The sequence below is a fragment of the Mercurialis annua genome, linkage group LG3 (assembly GCF_937616625.2).
Source record: "Mercurialis annua linkage group LG3, ddMerAnnu1.2, whole genome shotgun sequence".
In the NCBI taxonomy this organism is placed as follows: domain Eukaryota; kingdom Viridiplantae; phylum Streptophyta; class Magnoliopsida; order Malpighiales; family Euphorbiaceae; genus Mercurialis; species Mercurialis annua.
In genome coordinates this window covers 70,865,458-70,886,194 of record NC_065572.1, presented here as the reverse complement: position 1 = coordinate 70,886,194, position 20,737 = coordinate 70,865,458, and the positions used below count along the sequence as shown (strand labels likewise).

Sequence of the window (20,737 nt, the reverse complement as noted above, 5' to 3'; positions counted from 1 at the left end):
ACCGTGCATGGATTTGAGAAAAAATGATAGTTCGTGCATGAAAATGAGAAAATTTAAACCGCGTGATTAAAATGAGAAAACATGTAAAGTTCGTGATTTATTTTTGACATTAATCCTTATTAAATTTTGACAAATGTTTTATATAATGAAGAAAAATTAACGCGGCTCATGTACTTATGATACGGAATTGTTTAATTTAATTTTTATTTTTTTGAATAATTAATTTCAATTTTTTTTATTTTTTAGATTAGATTACCTCATATAAAATTTTATTTTAAAAAGGCGTGATAAAATCGGATGTGATTAATGTGAAAAAAATTAGAATTTTTTTTAATTATTACGATAAAATTATCGTAAATCCATTTTTTGTAATAAAAATATAAATTATGTTAGAATTTGATCTAAAAAGTAAAAAAAATCGGGGATAGTTGCTCAAAAAAATAGAAACGATCTTGTATATAAGTTTAGGTAGCGCATTAACCCTATATTATATTATATTAATAAGTTTAGCTATGGTATTAAGATCTGTTAATATTTAAGTATAAACTTTTGTTAGTTTTAACATTTAAATAAAAATTATAAAACATTTATTGTTACTAATTAAAAATCTATTTACATGTTAAGTTTAAATAAACTTTTTCTCAATAAGAGTAAGTAAACTTTGTTAGGTGAATATTTTTTGAGTCTCCGTTTGTAAGCACGTGGATCCATGAATCCGAACATACGATAATTCTTCCAATTACAAATGTATCTTTGTTGTTTTCTTTAAAGATGTATTTCTGAAGAAAACAATTGTTAGTCTCTTTTTTAAGATTATGTTAATCTGATCTGATACGAAGCATGTTTGAAATTATTGGTTTGTATTAATCGAAGCACAACAATAATAGAGCAGATTAATCAATTAATTATTATCATATTTAATACTCGAAGCACAACAATACACCATGACAATGGCAACCAATTCTCTTTGACTTGTCAGCCGAACTTTACTTTTGCATTAAGATTTGTTTCTGGAAAATTACTATAAGATCCCTCATATACAATTCACATTTTATTCCCTCATTTTTAAAAATTAAACTATATGGTCCTTTAGTCAACAGTTTAGTCTCTCCATCTATTTTTAGTGTTAGTCAAAGAAGTTAGAGGATTTAGGGGCAAATTAATTATCAAATCTGAGGGACGAAATCGTTGATATATAAAAACAAAAATAAAGGATGAAATTATTGAGGAAAATAAAAATAGAGGACCATATAGTTTTGTTAACAAACATCCAAAATAGGCGGAAGTACTAAATTGTTGACAAAAACAAAAGTGAGTGGCTTTATCTTCAAATAAGAGGGATTAAACTGTAAATTATGTCAAATATGAGTAGTGTCATAGTAATTTGCTCTTTGTTTTTCTAATGTATTATGTTCACATTTTAAAAAATATCTATAACGTGTAAAAATATTGGAAGTTAAAATGTCAAGAGTCTATGTTATCAACTAGCTAATTCAGTAGCTTATTATATTTTTGAAAAAAGTTGAATCTCTCAATTCTCACCTCCCTCTTGAGCTACTGCGTGACCGAACACTGAAAAATTATAAAAATGAACGAAATTAACAAAAATTAGAGCGTAGGATGCATTAGCTAATTGACATTGTCCAAAAGATACAATACATGTGATCAATCATGTTGTCTCCGAAATAAATCAATCACTCAATCGATTACAAACTGCACTACTATATTGAACTGGTCAAGAGAATTTTAGAGAGGGAAATTTAGTTTTGAAAAAATTGTTCAAAATGTAAAACCATTTGAAATGAATGATGTAGTGTATATATGTATAATTGTAATAACAGTAATAACATGTATGGAAATGGTTACAAAACATTGATGTCTATATCAATTGTAGCATTTAATGAAGTCCTTACAATTTTTTCTTGTCTTCGTGCAAATTATTATCATAAACGAGATTGGCGAGTGTATGAAATTAAAATCCAAATGCATGATAGGTGTGAACTCAAGGAAATTAAATGGAAAGCAACAATAACATAAATCCGACAAAATTGGATGGTCAAAAATTCACAAAAATGTAAGACAAAATTGGATGGTCTGAAATTGACAAAAATGTGAAACAAAACTGTGAAAGTGATATAATGTCATTATCATTTCATCGAGGTGGGCTTTCTCTAATTTTCCATATATCCTCATCAATCTTTTTTTTTTATTTGAGAATTCCTCATCAATCTTTTTATCATTCATTTTTTATTTTTTTATTTTATTTTTTATTTTTTCTCAATTTTATGGCCTTGCTGGTTTTGTTTTTGGCCCAATAGTTCAAAAATATTCAAACTTTTTAATTTTTTCGTTTATAATTTAAATTTTTTAAAATTTCAATTTTAATCTATTTTTCATTTTTCAGAATTAAAGTTAATTGCTCACATTTGAGTGGAAAAAATTCAATGTACGCTTCATATTACTTCACATTTGAAATTTTTGACGGCAAAATGATAAATTAGAGTAACATGAAGCAATATTAACGACATATTCAAATTTTTTTTCATTTTAATTTGAACAATTAGCTATAATTGAAACTGGAAAATGAAAAATGGACTAAAATTGAAGATTTTAAAAGTTTGGGCCATCAACGAAAAAAACCAAAAAGATGAGGTATTTTTTTCATGATTAGGTCTTTATTATTTTATTTCTTCAAATAACTAACACTCAGTTTTACTAAAAATATTATAGTAACATATAGTATGGCACCATTTGAGAAGATTTTTTTAAATAAATTCGTTTAATAGTAAATAATTACATTCCTTATTTTTATTTAGTATGAAATATTTTAATAAAATGATTTCATTTTACATAGTAAACTATAAATTAATTCTAACAATACAGATATATATAGTTCAAATAGTATTGAGAAGCATTTTGCGTGGGATCAATTTCACAAACACCAGCAATCCTTCCTCTCTAAACAATAAAAAAATTACATTTGATTTGATATCAATTTATAAAGCAAAAATTAAAACTTGTAAAAGAATACGTATTTAAAATAGGATTAATGTCAAAGAAAATCATGAACTTTACACGTTTTCTCATATTAATCACGCAGTTTAAATTTTCTCATTTTCTTGCACGAACTACTATTTTCTCAAATTCATGCATAGTGCTGAGATGGCACTTATTCATTGGTGTAAAATGACCTACAATTCAACGAATTACACCAATGGAGCCGTGACACCTCAGCAACGTGTATGAATTTGAAAAAAAAATGGTAGTTCGTGTATGAAAATGAGAAAATTTAAACTGCGTGATTAAAATGAGAAAACATATAAAGTTGGTGAATTTATATAACATTAACCCTTTAAAATACTAACAATCTAATATGGACGTCACAAAAAATAAATGAATAATAACACTATAAATTTTTATATACTGCAATGAAAAACAAAACAAAATTTTAATTATTAAAATTGAAAAATAAACAATATGGATGCATCAATTTATAGACTTTGAGAAGCTGAAATACACAATTGACAGTATACTCAATAACAATAAGGAAGGTAAATAATTAAAAATAAATAAAATTAATTTTAATTTACACATATTACCTAAGAAAATATTATACGTTGACTCGCTTGTTTTATTAAAAAATTATACTTTGCTTTTTTTAATTTCGATTTCTGACTACGCCATTGAGTATATAAAAATAACATACATCATCAACAGCAGAGCTTATACAACAATCGGCAAATAATGCAGCAGAAGAAATAATATCAGACCTCGGTAGACTATGCAACAAATTTAAGCAAACGAGGAAGAAAAAAAGAAAAACAAGCATAAAGTATGTCGATAAACTACCACATCGTCGTAAATCCAAATCGAACTGAAACTTAGATGATTTCTTATGGTGCTATGGAAACTAACTTGATCCATTTCATGTCAGAATTGGCTCATAGCTATCCTCTGCCCCTTTTAAATTATATCTTTTAGTAATAGCAACAATGACTGCAAGTCCCACTGGAGCTACTACGTACTACTCCTGCCATCCAAGAATTATCATAGGATGATTTCGCCTATCCGTCTTTCTGAAAGAACGGAAATTACATCTGAGGTTATACTCTGCTAATCAAACATCAGACATTCATAGTCTGTTTTTGGCATTAGTTCTTTAGGACTTAGTCTCAGAGTTTGGCATTAAATCTGCAACCAAAATGTAGAAGTGCCCCATAATTCCAGTGTGCATTTGAGTACTGCTATAATTTGATTCCAACACTAATGTCTCTCCATCAGCAATCTTGATGGAGCCTGGATTTGGATAACAGGTTGACATTCCTACAACGTAACCAGCCTCATTTCCTGCTTCTTTTCCTTTTCCATAAACGGGTAGTGATGTGCATATAACACGTCCATCCTGAATCCATCGCACAAACAACAGATTTATAACTTAACATTGCAATTGATTTGGCTGCAAAATTATGAAAGCTTGAACTACTAACCTGTCCGTAGAGAGTTGAACCAATGCCCCCAGGATGCTGGTGGCCAACACCATATATGACATGACCACCAGTTGGCATGATCAAACTTGTTCTTCTCACATCAACGCATTTATCAACACCTGCATTAGTGTTTCTGCAGCCTTTAACTTCATACTCAACCTGCACCGAACAATGTTTTTCTACTATTTGTTTATCTATATCCAACAACAAGTGTACTAAGAAACTAATCAAACTCATTTCATTATTACCTGACAGCCATTTTGTGGACTGAGTCCTGATGAGTCATTGTGCCTCTTCCCGGTATCAGTAACATCAAATATAAAGATTTTAACAGGGATAGTTGAGCTATCCCGATCAACCCACTTCACAGTGTAACGCAGGTAAAGGTTTCTCCTAGAGCCCTGAAAACCTGGTTTCACTTTGCATTGTGTACCGTCATAGCAACATGAAGAACCTCCCTTGTATTCAGGCCTTAAAGGATTACCCAATTCATCAACCGCGACATTGTAAAGATCACATTTGCATTCACCACAACCCATCCTATCTACGACGCCCCTTGTATCGATAGCATGGATGTTAAGTAACCATTTCTCTTCATACCCAACAGGAATTTCAGCAGGGTTACCAACTTCTATACCATAAGGATTTGGAACATGTGTAGCTGTTTTTCTTGTTTCCGATCCAACACCAAAATGATGTCTAAGAACATCAGTTTGACATATTCCGCTATTTCCTGCAGAAATTCTATCTGATGGGCTATTGTTCTCGGTAATCGAAGCATTCGTTGGTTGATAGTATCTCGAAACAAACCAGTGGTGAAGGTAAGTTTCAAAGAGTGGAACTGGATTGCCAGCTTCATCGACTACGTCAGCATCAAAGCTTTTGAGAAATATATGACCTCGTGGAAAATCAAGATTGTAGAACCACTTTTTCGCTACTGATCCTGGTCCCAATACAATTTTAGGCGTTAGGAAAGTAGCAGTCTTGATCTTTTTCCCATTTACAGGATGGCTCGAGGAAGAAGATATAGTAGCCGAAAGCAGCAGTAGTATTGCTAATGAAAGCAAACAGCTTCGAGAAGATTGAGCCATATATTGTCTGTCCACTTCAATTACATCGGGTTAAAGCATACATATATCATCATTTATAAACCCAAATAATTTACAGTGCACAGTATAAATTCTTTGAAACTCAGAGTTTACTTTCACCAATCTGAACTGTAAATTAGTTTTCACTTATGAATGTCTAAATTATAACAAAAATAAAGAATAAATGCCACAAAGTTCATCTAAATATGAATTGTATATTGCCTCAAAAGTATGCATATCCCACTGTTTCTTGCAAAAACAAGCAAAAAGATCTTGAACTTGCAGTCTAAAATGCACAAGACCAAGAAACAATTTCTACAGTGCATGAATCAAGTATCAGCAATATAATCTACATATGTGCTTATCAAAATTCATCTTTTTGTAATAAAAGAATTGGATTTATAGCATAAAATTTTCACTAACTAGCAACCAGAAATAGCTGAAGATTAAGAAGGAAACGATAAACCAAAGAAATGAAAATAAAACTAATTAAGCTAAGAATTTATTGAAGAATGAGCAGTGAGAAAGTCATGAGAAAACCATACCAAATTCAATATATTCTGATAGAACAAGAGAACCTGAATCCCGATAACTAATGCTCGATCTTTCCCGTCCTTTATACTAACATTTTAGACATACACCCCATTGAAATGATGCAAGTGCTGGTACCTGCTGAAATAGTAACCAGTACAGTAGGAGCAGTCAACTGGTTTACGTCGCGTCTAGGATGTAATAAGTGAGGCAACCACTTCCATCAATGGGGTTGATAAAAGAAATAATGGATTGATAGAGAACTTTTGGACAGTACGAAAATTTTCATAATTGGACAAAGAGGATATGAATATAATAAAATTTTGGCTTAATTCCTTAAAAAAATCTCACCTTCCATTTTTTCTTCGTTTAAACCTTGATTTTGTAAAAACACCATTTGTACCCAATTTTGGGTTTTTATTTTTCATCCTTACCAAAAAGCATTAAATTATATTCCTTTCATTTAGAAAAGAGTTTAAGCTGTCTGCGAGTTAAAAATTAGAAAAAAGTGCTAGTACCTGCTGAAATAGTAACCAGAACTGTAGGGGTAGGCAACTACTGGTTTACGTCGCGTCTAGGAAGTAAAGTGAGGCAACTAGGCAAGCACTGGCGTCAATGGAGAAATTAGTGGATGATGAACTTTTGGACAATATATACTAAAAAAGTCAAAATTGGACAGAGGATTTGAAAAGAATATGTCGATGAGGGTACTATCATTAGAATAGAATATGTCCCATAAAATCATAAAAATAAATAGAAATATTAAATAATAATAGGGATATTGCATATTATTTTAACATTTCATGTTTCCAACATCTAATTTGAATCTTTAAATCAATACAAAACAGGGTTTTTGATATTTGGGTACCTCAAAGGCACCCAAATTTCCAATTCAGTGCCTCTTTCGGAATTAATTCCGAAAGAGTGCCTGGTCCCACTCGTTCCGCATTCTAGGAATGCGGAACGGATGGGGTTCCGCATTCCTAGAATGCGGAACAAGGGCAGCAGCTGATTAACAAAGTTAATCAGCTGCTTAAGCACGTTCCGCATTCTAGGAATGCGGAACGTGCTTCCCCAATGATTGGGGAGACAGTTTTGTCTCCCCAATCATTGGGACTGCAATGATTGGGCATTTAGTGCCCAATCATTGCTGAACTTTTTAAAAAAAAAAACAATTTTTTTTTAATTTTTTTTATAAACACTATAAATTAAATACAATGTTATCAAACGATATATTAAAAATCGATTTAAATGCTTGTTTGATTTAAGTACTAATTTTAACAAATTGAAAATATCTGGGTACCGGAGCCAACTACCGCATGTAGGTCACTTAATTTGTATCTCTGAGCCTTGGTTTTGCATATATAACTTAGTCTCTAAAATAAACACACCTCATTCACTCTCATTACAGAACAACAAACTGATTTTGAGTTTCCGAATGGATTCTTGTCCTCTAAGAGACGACGGAAGGCCGATGTTCAAATCAAAAATACCCCGTTTTTTCAAGATTATTCTTGACGACGCCCTTCGTGATGGCAAGCTTGTAAGTCCTTTTACCTTTTTTTAATCAATTTTTTGATCTGCATAATTTATAAGAAGAAGATAGACTTTCTAACTTCACCATGAACATGTAAATTTCTACGTATATGCACAGTATATTCCAAGAAAATTTGTCAGACTCTACGGAAACAATCTGCCAAGTTCAGTAGTCCTCAAGGTTCCAAGTGGTGCAAAATGGAAACTAGATTTAGTGAAATCTGACGGTGAGATTTGGTTCCAGAAGGGTTGGCAAGAGTTTGTCAACTTTTACTCTATAGCTTATCGGTCATTTCTAATCGACCACTTTCAGTGTTTTATTTTTTCTTTTATTTATTTAATGAAGGTTCAATAGAAAATCGTTTATTAATTTATATCGATTTCTAAAATTATATCATTTGTTAATAATAATTTAAAATCGTTATTAATTTATATCGTTTATTAATATTATTTTTTTAAAAATTATTTATTAATTTTTTTTGGCAATGATTGGCCCAATCATTTGCATCTCCCCAATGATTGGGGAGACAAAAGTGCTCCCCAATCATTGGGGAGAAGCAACGTTCCGCATTCCTACAATGCGGAACGTTGCTAAGCAGCTGATTAAGCAATTAATCAGCTGCTTAAAGCGTTCCGCATTGTAGGAATGCGGAACGCCACGTGTTCCGCATTCCTATAATGCGGAACGCGTGGGACCAGGCACCTTTTTGGAATTAAATTCCAAAGAGGCACACAACTGGAATTTTTATTGCCTATGAGGCACAAGAATATCAAAAACCCTACAAAATAAATTTAAATTTTTTCCATTTTATATTTTGTAGCCAAATACTATTTTCCGACAATTTTGTACATGTGGAAATACCGAAATGTCAGAATACATGTATTGTCATATTAAATTTCAACATTACACGTTTGTAGCGATAGAATCTTATGTTTTAAAACATCAAAAATAATCTTTTAATTTTTTACGCTTTTGCACTATGTAGTCTAAGTCTATTTTCGCCATTTTTTAATTATTATGTAAAAATAATTTATGAGGATAAAAGAGGTATTATAATATAAATCTAATATAATTAATAGTACTTTCAAATTAATGCTTGAAACTAGAAAGTATCTTAGATAATTCATGGATTTTATTACCATTCTGAACAAATACATAATAATAAAAAAATAAAAATTTAAATAAATTTTAAATCCAAATTTAAATTTAAATAAAAAAATTATGTATTTAATTATGCACACGAGAAGACTTGAAAGTGTGCATTCAATTAAAATTAAAATGAATTATTTTTCCAATTAAAATGTAAAGATTGCAACCGAACCAAATCATTTAGATCCAATTACTCTTCTAATTTAATTTACGTGGAAACTAATTGAATCATTGTTTCATTAAAATCATTTAAAAAAAAGTTAAGCTATACTCCCTCCATTCTTTATTAGATGACGTTTTACATAGAAATTTTTGTTCCAATTTACATGACTTTTTTATGAGTTATTATAGGGATAGTATAGTATATTTCATATGCATTAATTATATTCCTTAATTTATGTGCACAAACCTAAAACGTCATCTAATAAAGAATGGAGGGAGTACTTGATTTTAATAGGTTAGGATCGTAGTGAAACCGTAAATATTATTATGGTCGTTGCACTGACAACACTAACACTACGCACAAATATGGTGAAAATAAAACTAATTTATTATTAATAAAGTAAATTTTTAGTAAAATGATTTAATTAATGTGTTAAATTTACTATACATTTATTTTAAAATTATTATTACTTAATAAATTAATTTTTTTTTTATAAAAAATAGCTTATTCTAATTATTAGCGGGGGTTAGCAGGAGTTAATGTTAGACATTTTTTAAATAGGCACAGTAATAAATTAACTGTTAAAATTATAATTTATATGCGTTGAACGGAATGCACAGCTGGTACAACAAGCCAATGGAATTTTTATTATGTTGAAATATTTAAAAGACAAAAACATAATTAAAAATAAAAGAAAGTTTTTGTTATATCCATGTCACGAGATAACACATTGCGTTCACATATTCTTGGTCATTGAATTCATAATTGACCGTCAAATATATGGGTTCTGTTGGAGGGTCTGGAATTTTCAGAGACAAAACATATATGACTGAGGTTGATGAAATGAGATTGCTTCATCCAAGCCAATCATTCTAATTTATACTAAACCAGACTATCATCTGCTTCTTCTTCTTCAGCACTATACAAATCAAAGGTGCCCAGTTGGTTAGAGCAAGCATTTATGTATGCCTAACATGTTCATATTTTCTTGATTTCTTGATTCGTATTTTCTTGAATTCTTGGTTTCTTGATTTCTTGATTCTTGACTCAGGACGCAGCATTGATGCTTAAAAGAGACTGATAGAGGAGGAGGTTTTTGAATGGAAACTACCCAAATCATCCATTAAAAAAGATGATCATAAGATATTATTAAAGTATGTGGGTCTGTTATTGTTTTAGATCTCCAAACTTTTCAAGTAGTTTACCAAGATTACTCCCTTGTTCGTTACATCGCCGGCTTTCTTGCCTTCAGAGACCTAACTTTACTCTTACTTTACACTATCTTATGTGAGTTTTACTTTGTTTTAGGTTCCACTTATTGAGAAGATGAAGAACAGTCAAAATCGCTTCTACCCCAGGTAACTGTTAGATATTTTGAATTACAATTAGTTTTTCATCAGCTGCCCCTACTTTCTTTTACCATGTTCAAGACTTATTTTTCACTATATATCTCATGCTATCTACTCTTTGCTGATAAATGATAATGGTTAATGGCAATGGATCATTTCGACCCTCCAACTTGGGACAAAAAGATTTAAAATAGTATAAAGATTTGGCTGTAATTTAAAAAGAACAAAAAAGTTGGGATTAATTTAGCTATTAGGACAAAACAACAAACTCAAGTAAATTGATAAGCTTCTTCCCTCTGGTCTTATCCTAAAATAACTTGCTTTGTAGTACATTTACCTGCCACAAATAGTTTCTGCAATTCCCCACATAATTCAAACATTTTGACTGCTACATTCTAAAAATTGTCACCTCCTTTTCTTTTACCATGTCAGCTCCTCTACAAAACAAAACATTCTGCATTTAGTAAATATTTACATAAAATGTCTATATTTTTATTAGTAGGCTAAATAAGTAGATTGAGATTCAAACAACTTCCGGCGGCTGATTCACCGGACAAAATTCTAGCAACAACTTACTTGAACAATAGATTCTAAGAAGGGCCTCTGCTCTGGTATTCTGTCTGCAATATATATGTGGAAAAGCCCCATAACTCCGGTATGCATTTGAGTACTGCTGTAATTTGATTCCACAATTAACTTTTCACCTTCCGCAATCTTGACAGATCCTGGTTTAGGATAACAGGCTGACATTCCTACAACGTAACCAGCCTCATTTCCTGCTTCTTTTCCTTTTCCATAAGTCGGTAATGATGTGCATATAACACGTCCATCCTGCACAAACAAGTTGTTGAAGTCAGATATATAAATAGTGAATTTGGAGTTTCAGAAGTGTGAAATACCAAAACGTAGGACTCGAGAATTTTCCTACGTTGCTACATATACTAGAAAAAAAAAAGCCAGAGCTACTTATAAGTTTATACCTTCCCGTAGAGAGTTGAACCAATGGCGCCACTATGCTGGTGGACGAAACCATATATGACATAACCACCAGTTGGCATGATCACACTTGTTCTTCTCACATCAATGCATTCATCAACTGCTGCAGTACTATTTCCGCAGCCTTTAACTTCGTACTCAACCTGCATTCATTCTTCAATATGAAATTGTTTCTTAAACAAAGGTTTGTTTTTCTATAAATTCATTTCATTTTTACCTGACAGCCAATTTCTGATGAGCCATTAACCCTTTTGCCAGTATCAGTAACATCAAAAATAAAGATTTTAACAGGGATTGCAGAACTATCCCAATCAACCCACTTCGCGGTATAGCGCAGGTAATGGGTCCTCCTAGAGGCCTGAAAACCTCGTCTCAATTTACACTGTGTACGATCATGGCAGCATTTCAAACCTCCCTTGTATTCAGGCCTCAAAGGACGACCAAATTTATCAGCTGTAGCATTGTAAAGATCGCATTTGCATTCAGTGCATCCCAATCTATCTTCGACGCCCCTTGTATCGATAACATGGACGTTAAGCATCCATTTCTCTTCATAACCAGCAGGAATTTCAGCAGGGTTACCCACTTCTATACCGTAAGGATCTGGAATATGTGTAGCTGTTTTTCTCGTTTCCGATCCAAGACCAAAATGATGATTCATAACATCACCTTGACAGATTCCACTATTTCCTGCAGAAATTCGATCTGATGGGAGATTGGAACCGTTCTTTGGTTGATAGTATCTCGTAACAAGCCAGTGGTGAAGGTAAGTTTCATAGAGCGGAATTGGATTGCCAGCCTCATCGATTACTTCAGCATCAAAGCTTTTGATAAATATATGACCTCTTGGAAAATCAAGATCGTAGTACCACCTATCCGCCACTGATCCTGGTCCCAATACAAGTTTAGGGGATAGGAAAGTAGCAGTCTTGATCGTATTCCCATTTTCACGGCGGCTTGAGGAAGAAGATATGGTAGCCCAAAGCAATAGTATTGCTAATGAAAGCAAGCAGCTATGACAAGAATGAGCCATTTATTGCCTGCCAAGTTCAATTGCATCAGTTTAAATCATATGTAATTGTAATCATTCATAAACACAAATACAGTGCAAATACACTTATGAATGTCAAAGTTATAACAAATGTAACCAATGAATGGCACTAAGTTCATCTAAATATGAACTGCATGAATCAAGTATCAACAATTTCTATATATGCTCATCAAAGTTCATCTTTTAGTAATAAAGGAATTGGATTTATAAAGCTTCAGTACCTTGCAACCAGAAATAGCTGAAGTACATATGTGTATGCTTAGATTGAAAAGGAAACAATAAACTAACTCATGAAGAAATAAAAATAAAACTAGGCTAAGAATTTATTGAAGAAGAAACACTTGAAAACAAAAAATGAGTTAACCAATTCAGTATTTTCTCTCACTGCCAAGTCACAATGCCTCTACTTAAGGTATTCCCCATGGTCCCCATCATCTTACTGTCCCCTAGTTAGGCAACAGGCTCATATTTGTATGCGGCAGTTTAAGGTTTCCTTTGGTTGGGGTAACCATTTTAACCCAACTTTTTAAACCCACTTTATATGAAAAGGTTTCATAAATGTATATCTCAAAAAAAAAAATGTAACTTGAATAAATTTAAGCTGTCACCGTTTGCAAGCACGTGGGTCGTGGATCCATAACACAGGTATAGGTGTGTATTGGCATGAGGAATGCATCAGAAGGACTGCACAATTGATCCAAAAGGTTGACAGCATATCTATAAATCCGAAGCCTTTTTTCCCAATTAGATTATTGTTTTTCTTTACTGAAATATTTGTTTGAAGGAATACAACAAACAGAGAATATCTAGAGCACCATTTATATATATGTAGATAAATCTTTTGTTTGTTTTATTTGTGAATATATTTTAGTAAACTTTAAAAAATTTAAAAATTTCAATATATCTTTCATATTGTTTTGTGTTTAAAAAGAATAGTGATATAAAATAATTATAACAATATAAAGTAATATAAACGATATATTTAACTCAATTTAAATAAATGGTTATAAATAAAATTAAAATATAAAAATAGTTAAAATTGAAAATTTTGAAAAAAAAAATCATATAAATAAAAAAAGTGAGGGAGAAGCTCGTAGTTGGCTAGCACCGCTTCAATTCTGAACTCAAAGGAGTAATACGGAAAGCAACAAAAACATAAATCACACTTTTTTTTGTGACGCTTGAAATGGACAAAGTGATTCTATGTCATTATCACTGCCTCGAGCTGGCTTTCTTTATTTTATTTATTTTTTCTTTAAGCTTAAGTTTCCATTTATCTTCATAAATTCATTTTTTTGGTTCTTTTCTTCCTCGCAATTATTTACATCTTCTAAATTACAGGACATGTTACAGATAGATATTCTTTTTTGGTAAGCCCATCCGGTTTTCAAAGTTTCGCCCTGACTAATCCGGATCCGACCCGCGTCGCGCACCTGACATGGTGGGTGAGTCTGCCAGTGAGAATTTTCTGCATTCACAAGAACTCGAACCCGAGACCTTACTTAAGCGGTACCAAATATATTAGATATTAACATACGTTTTCGTAGATAGTTTAACCATTTACGGTAAATCTCTAATAATTAATATTTAATAAATTAATAATTTTAATAATTAATTAAAAATTAAGGGAACCAATTTCGTTTCACGTTAAATAATTAATAAAATTTAAAATATATTCTATATGAATATTAATTATTCGAGGGATTGCTAAAAATATATATATATTTATATATAAATATAATAGATTAATTAAATTTATATGTGGGACATAAAAGTATTATCCAACACTTAACTACTTATTTACTAAAATAAAAGATTTTTCATGTGCCTAGTACAAAAAGATATTAGTATTTCATGAATACAGTTTCTTGATAATTATTTTTTTATTTAATATCAAGCTGATATTTTTTTGAATCGAATACAAAGTTACTTCTTTTGAATAGATTATGAAATATATTTAGTTGACTTTTTTTATAATATTAGGTCTACAAAGACAAATGCTTTAAAATATATTAGAATACTGTTAAATAAATTCATAAACAATAGATGTTTTTTCAATTTGATCACAAATTTTAAAACATCTCAATTGTATGCAGGAAGTTATATTTTTTCCAATTCGATACATATGCTGACGTGACATTCATTCATTGGTGTAATTTACTAAAGTGAACATTATCTTTGTCAGCCACGTCGGCATATTTATGACCTCGTGTATTGAATTAAGAAAAAAATGACTTTTTTACTGTAATTGAAACGTTTTAAAATTCGTGATTAAATTGATAAAATATGTATAGGTGTTGATATATGATTACAATAACCTTAAATCTATTTTTAATATAATATTTTTTAAGTGGGTAATTTAAAAAAATGAAAAATGAAATTGTATTCTTTTACATATTTAAAAATATAATAAGTACGAAATTACAGCTCAATTTTAGTTTACTCCTCTAACGATAAAGGTACATGAACAGCCATTTGATCCCCATCAAAGTCTGCATTGGCCATAGAAGTTTTAATCGTTAATGTGCTACATACATTGGTTTGTTGACCGGATCGAATTCGGCAACTACGATGAGTAATTTATATAATTTAATATTATAAATATACATATAATTTTATTTGTAAAAAAATGAGAATAATTACGATTAATTTTTTTTGATTAATACTTATTTTTGCAATAATAACATACTTTAGATTCATACCTAGACCAAAGCTGCAATCACTAAGAGCAACACGATAAAAACAAAATCTTATGAAGTGTCAAGTGTAATGATAAGACTAGCTGGATTTGGAGAGTGATTATGAAAATTAGAACTGATGCTAGAAAAGTGATTGATTACAAAATTGCCCTTGGATTCAAGGCTGCACTATGATGGAAAAATTTCCTAGGGTTAAAATGAGAGACTCAGATATGTCCAAAAATACTGTAGTTGCTAATCTGTGTAAAAATGAGAACTAGGAGTTTCTTGATCCTATGGATGAAGCCTCTGAAGAAGCTTGGATTTTATTAAGAAGAACTATAGACTAGAAAATAATGTTGATGGTAGCATTAAGTGGACTGTTATGGATCACAGCAAGTTCTCTATAAGCAAGATTTGGAAGATGTATAAATGCAATCATGTTAGTATGCCTTGGTTCAAAATTATGAGGGAAAAATTCTATCCCTAAGCACGATTTTATCTCTGGTTGGCTATGAAAGGCAGACTCAAGACTAAAAATAAGTTGAAATCTTGGGGTGTGACTTCTGATGACCAATCTGAGCTGTGTGCAAATGGTAGAAAAAGCATTGAGCATTGTTTCTTTGAGTGTGCTTTTACTGCTGAAATTTGGAGGTCCATGTTTCTGATCTGCAGAATCAATTGGTTCGTGGAGAAGACTTATTAGTTTAGCAGGAAAGCCAAAAGGAGGAGCATCTTAGCAAATATTAGAAGAGTGATCCTTGCTATTTTAGTTTACACTATCTTGAATGCTAGGAATAGGAAGATCTTCCTGAATGAATGCAGCTTGCCTGATAATTCTGTTAAAAGAATTAGAAGCATTCTGTTGGACAAGTTTAATGTTAATAGCACGAGCAATACTCTAATTGTTTTGTTTGCTTTACTATATCCCTGAGACTTTTGTAATAGGGGTTAAATTTTGCTTTTATGGGTTGGTTGCAGTGAGTTTGAGGCTCTTGTAATAGATTTCGCTGCATGTTTATTTCTTTGCTTGCTTTTGTGGTTGACGGTTTGTTCTTGAATTAATCTTTGCCTTGAGGCTTTTGTAGCAGGGTATTAAGTTCCTCTTATTTCTGGCTTTTGTTTTTTTGTTTTGGTGCTTATCCCGGAGGCTTTTATAATATGGTTGCACTTGTTTTTTTATTGTTTCCTAAAGTTTATTTAGGGGAGTCTCGTTATATTCTCTTTGGTGTTTATCAATAGAGCTTTTTGGTTGTTTTCGTAAAAATAAAATTTTAGATTTTTATATTTTTTAATTGATAAATATTATTAAAATAAAATAAACTAAATAAAAAATAACATCAGTATTTGAAATTTTATTATTTATAAAAAACAATATCTTATTTTATTTTTAAAATTCAATTATTTCATTTAATTTTACTTTTCAATGCACATTAAATAATTAAATTTTTTAAGTGTTGGGTTTTTATTTTACACTTGTAGAGAAGATATTTTCACTTTCTACACTTGTCTCAGCAAGTTTTACTTCTATTTTTAAAATATTATGATTATTTTTAGGATTTAGTTTGTAACAATCCAAAATACTGGGTATTTTGTTTCAAGTAAAATAAGTGTTTGATTTAGTTATTTAATGGTCAAACAAAGACTGTTTGACTCCAATATTTACTTTTTAGCTGATTTAAAAAGTTAAAAACATAAGTAGTTATGCTAAAAAAACATTATTTTTACAGTTAATATTTTTATTTTAATTAATTTAATTATTTATAAATTATATAAAATAAAACTATTACTTATAAGTCTATTATCCATACGAATTACTTCTATTTTTGTATTAAAATATATAAATAATTTTTTTAAATTACTATTATATAGTATAATTCAGCTTATTAACGATATAAATATAACACATATTAAAAGACAGTCTTTTCTTTTTGACATAGTGCATTTTTCTTAAGATACAAAAATTTCTAGTAAACCCATCTCAAAATTTCATGCCTAAAAATATGGTACCAAAAAACAAAATGCACAAATTAGACCTAAATATTAGCTTAAAACAATTTGACCAGACACAATCAAAACGACGAGCGGATCCAGTCGCCGGTCTGTCAGCTTCACTGTTCTGTAACCTTAGTTTATGCACTGAAACCTAATCAATCAAACAAACCAAATCAATGGGACAAGGAAGTAAAGTCAGAGCAAAAGAAAGAAGAGAGAAACGACAACAAGAAATTTCCCTTCTCCGTACAATTCCTTACTCAGATCATCAAAGGTATAAATTATTTATTTCGGGTTTCTCAGAATTGTATTTTTTTAATTTTATTATTGTGATTGACTAATTGTGATGTAGTTTGAATTATAGATGGTGGTCTGAAGAAACTATAGCAGTAGTAACAGGTGCTAACAGAGGAATAGGGTTTGAAATTGTGAGACAATTAGCAGCCCAGGGGCTAACTGTTGTCTTAACCTCAAGACAGAGTAATGCTGGTCTTGAAGCTGCTAAGGTTTTGCAAGAATCAGGTCTTAGTGTTGTTTTTCATCAGCTTGATATCTCTGATTCTTGTTCTATCAAGAAGTTTTCTGATTGGATTCGACAAACCTATGGCGGTCTTGATGTTCTGGTAAACTTTTCATTCATCCTTTTCTCGTGTGATCGTTATTGTTCGATTTGTTTATTGCTGGTTTTTGTTTTGTTTAGGTGAATAATGCTGGTGTTAATCATAATCTTGGGGATGATAATTCTGTTGAATTTGCTCGGATGGTTATTGATATTAACTATTACGGGACTAGAAATGTGATTAAAGCTATGATCCCTTTGATGAAGCATTCTGCTGCTGGTGTTCGTATTGTTAATGTTAGCTCACGCCTTGGTCGAATTAATGGCAGACGGAATGTGAGTAGTCTAATGCTATGTAGTTATCCTATGTACATGCTTTTAATATGCACTACAAAAGAATATCAATCCCATCTGGATTAATTTCAATGCCAATGCAGTCGACTAGAGTACTCTGGCATAATTGTGCAGGCATACTCATACTGTCTATATTCCTCTCCGCATGTTTTTTTTCTTCCTTGCTGCTGTATTATGTTATATAGAAGGCCTTGTTTACCTTCCTTATTTACTAAATACAACCTGTTTGTCATCTCTTGGGGAAAATCGTATCTACTTCGTGCATGAGCAACTGTATTGTTGAATTTTGATGATTGATCGCGGCTTAGAAATTCTAGCATACTATGATTACTGTTTCTTGCAATTCTGATAAAACTCTGTAGCAAATGAAAACAATATGCATATGTACATTGTTGTAAATCACTTCCTTGGAGAATCAGGAAAGGAAGAGGAGAAGTCCAAAGATCATGCATTTTGTTTGAAGTCTACTGAGAACACATTCTTTGATCTTAATAAGGTATTTGTAATTGGTGCATTTTACCAAAAATAAGGTCATTGTAATTTTCTTGGCTGTGACAGAGAATTGGAGATGTGATTTTGAGAGAACAACTCAGCAATCTGGAATCTCTATCAGAGGAGCTCATAGACAAGACTCTATCCAATTTCCTACGGCAAGTAGAGGATGGCACTTGGCTATCTGGGGCGTGGCCTCAGATGTTCACTGACTACTCATTGTCAAAACTTGCAGTTAATGCTCTCACTAGGTTAATGGCAAAAGAGCTGTCAGATCGACCTGAAGGTGGGAAGATTTATATCAATTGCTTCTGTCCAGGTTGGGTGAAGACCGCAATGACAGGCTGGGCTGGTAATTTGTCATCCGCTGACGGGGCTGACACTGGAGTATGGCTTGCCTTGCTTCCAGAACATGCAATATCCGGAAAGTTCTTTGCAGAGAGACGCGAAATAAGCTTCTGAGGTTACTACGCTGATACATTTAATAGGATCCGCGAGCTGGTACCTATCTCCTTAGACTGAGAATATATCTATGAAATTTAAGGAGAAAAGATTAGTGTCTAAATGGGGCGATCCGTTCGTTCATTTTATAACAAAGGAGTTTATCTTCCAGTTCTAGATTCTGCTGATAGGAAATAGGATTCTGGGCTGCTAAAACGAAGACTGCATATATGGAAATCAGTCTGCTTAATGATCTTTAGAAGGGTGTATAACAAGCACTGTATAATAGTAAATGATTCCTTATTAATTTTTTCTTTGCACAAGATTTTCTCAAAAGTAACTGTATTCTAATATTAATTGAATTGGTCGATATCTATATCAAATTAAATTTTAAATAATTTTATTTATAAATGAAATCGAGAAAAGGTACTTGTCGAAAATCCAATATATGTATAAAATACTAAATGCAGGTGGGGGAAAAGTTTCATGGAAAAAAGAAGAAAGAATATATCGAGCCAAATTAAATTATATTAAATTAAATTGATTTTTTTAATTTAATTTGAATTTAAAATTATATGAAAATTTTAAAATTAAGCCAAATTAAAATAAATTAAAGGCTAATAGGCAGAAAAAACCTGATCTTTGTTTTGATTTTCAATTCCATCCCGACGTTGCAAGTTTTTCAATTTTACCCTATTTTGCATTTTTAGTTTTCAATTGCACCCTGAGACATCCAATTGAACTCTTTTTATTTGGCTAATATTTAAAATAGATCCTTTATATTTATCAAAAAATCTAAATACTTTTTAAAATTATAAATTATACAAAAAAGCCATCTTTTCAATAAAATAAAAACAAATAAATTAAATTTAAATTAATTAATTTTAAGAAAAAAATATTTGGGAGGAGGAGCCTCCCGCTGCTCCTCCGGTGAGGAGCAGCAACTCCTCGCCTGAGGAGATTAATTAATAAAAAAAATATTTGGGAGGAGTAGGTTCCTCCTCGCCTGAGGATTGGACCCTCTAATGGGTCAAGAGTTAAGTGTTGGTTCAACTTTCGACAAAATGTTTAAGGTGCTGGCATTTATGGTAGCCAATCCTGTGATGACTTTGATAGAGATGACGTTGAGCAGGTAATCACTTCATTTCTCTCTAAATTCATAGTAATTTTTAGTCTCCGTGTGTAAAGATTCATGCTTTATGTTTGGTTTTTAGATTGGATGTTCTTGTTGATTATTGTAATTTTGTGATTCAAGATATATGAATTCTGTTCTGTTCACTTAATGTTTTACTTTTAAGTGAGCATCTTTGACGGGAAATTGGCTTATACATTGTGTCATTGTCGGCATAATAAGATGATGGCTTTCCGGTGGTTTCCGATGGTAGGTGATAAGCGGAGTTCGGTCGATTGGTCTGGTGATGGTAGGTCCGATGAAAGCGGAGTGAGGTGTATTAAAAATTAATAATGAATTATAATTAAGATTTTATTATGGATTTATTTGAAATTTTTTTAAGTTTAAGGATTTATTGAATTTTTTCTATATGAAAAAAAATATGGAATGATCTTTCAATATATTTATTTTATATATTTTAATTTTTATAATAATAAAATTATTTAATTTTTTTTATTTCAGGGTGTAATTGAAAACCAAAAATGCGAAATAGGGTAAAATTGAAAAAATTGCAACGTCAGGGTAGGAATTGAAAATTAAATGAAAGGTCAGGGTTTTTTTAAACCTATTAGCCTAAATTAAATCATATTTCTTTGATAAATAATGCAAACTGTTTTTCAAAATTTAGTAGAGTTGTTTTATGATTTTATGAATTTCTTTTAAACACTAATTTAGACTTAAAGTGTGGGTAATTAG

The 20,737-nt window shown here is 31.2% G+C and overlaps 2 protein-coding genes and 1 long non-coding RNA gene across 3 annotated transcripts; 2 read left to right on the top strand and 1 right to left on the bottom strand.

Moving 5' to 3' along the window:
• Positions 1-3,723: 3,723 nt before the first annotated feature.
• LOC126672943 (uncharacterized) lies at positions 3,724-12,513 on the bottom strand. The gene is made up of 13 exons (XM_050366890.2): positions 11,518-12,513; positions 11,285-11,443; positions 11,204-11,236; positions 10,881-11,135; positions 10,642-10,657; positions 9,930-10,062; positions 6,121-6,196; positions 6,006-6,014; positions 5,798-5,890; positions 5,653-5,704; positions 4,736-5,592; positions 4,488-4,646; positions 3,724-4,402 (listed from the first exon to the last, which is right to left on the bottom strand). The coding sequence occupies exons 1-13, from the start codon at positions 12,331-12,333 to the stop codon at positions 4,160-4,162; spliced, it is 2,901 nt and encodes a 966-aa protein (XP_050222847.1). The 5' UTR covers positions 12,334-12,513; the 3' UTR covers positions 3,724-4,159.
• LOC126675527 (uncharacterized) lies at positions 9,691-10,433 on the top strand. Its single transcript, XR_007639766.2, has 3 exons — positions 9,691-9,889; positions 10,007-10,109; positions 10,264-10,433. It is a non-coding gene; the product is annotated as an uncharacterized LOC126675527 (long non-coding RNA).
• Positions 12,514-16,991: 4,478 nt separating the features above from the next.
• LOC126675516 (uncharacterized) lies at positions 16,992-19,193 on the top strand. Its single transcript, XM_050370169.2, has 4 exons — positions 16,992-17,298; positions 17,389-17,647; positions 17,725-17,919; positions 18,496-19,193. Exons 1-4 carry the CDS (start codon positions 17,201-17,203, stop codon positions 18,889-18,891), a joined length of 948 nt encoding a protein of 315 aa, XP_050226126.1. The 5' UTR covers positions 16,992-17,200; the 3' UTR covers positions 18,892-19,193.
• The last annotated feature ends 1,544 nt before the right edge of the window (positions 19,194-20,737 follow it).

Excerpts from the sequence above, each read along its gene's own strand:
- LOC126672943 (XM_050366890.2), bottom strand. The coding sequence starts at position 12,333 with ATGGCTCATTCTTGTCATAGCTGCTTGCTTTCATTAGCAATACTATTG. Across the intron at positions 5,705-5,797 it reads GGGATATGCATACTTTTGAG|TTCAGATTGGTGAAAGTAAA; the intron begins GCAATATACAAT and ends ACTAATTTACAG. Across the intron at positions 4,647-4,735 it reads GTCCACAAAATGGCTGTCAG|GTTGAGTATGAAGTTAAAGG; the intron begins GTAATAATGAAA and ends TGTTCGGTGCAG.
- LOC126675516 (XM_050370169.2), top strand. The coding sequence starts at position 17,201 with ATGGGACAAGGAAGTAAAGTCAGAGCAAAAGAAAGAAGAGAGAAACGA. Across the intron at positions 17,299-17,388 it reads CCTTACTCAGATCATCAAAG|ATGGTGGTCTGAAGAAACTA; the intron begins GTATAAATTATT and ends TTTGAATTATAG. Across the intron at positions 17,648-17,724 it reads ATGGCGGTCTTGATGTTCTG|GTGAATAATGCTGGTGTTAA; the intron begins GTAAACTTTTCA and ends TGTTTTGTTTAG.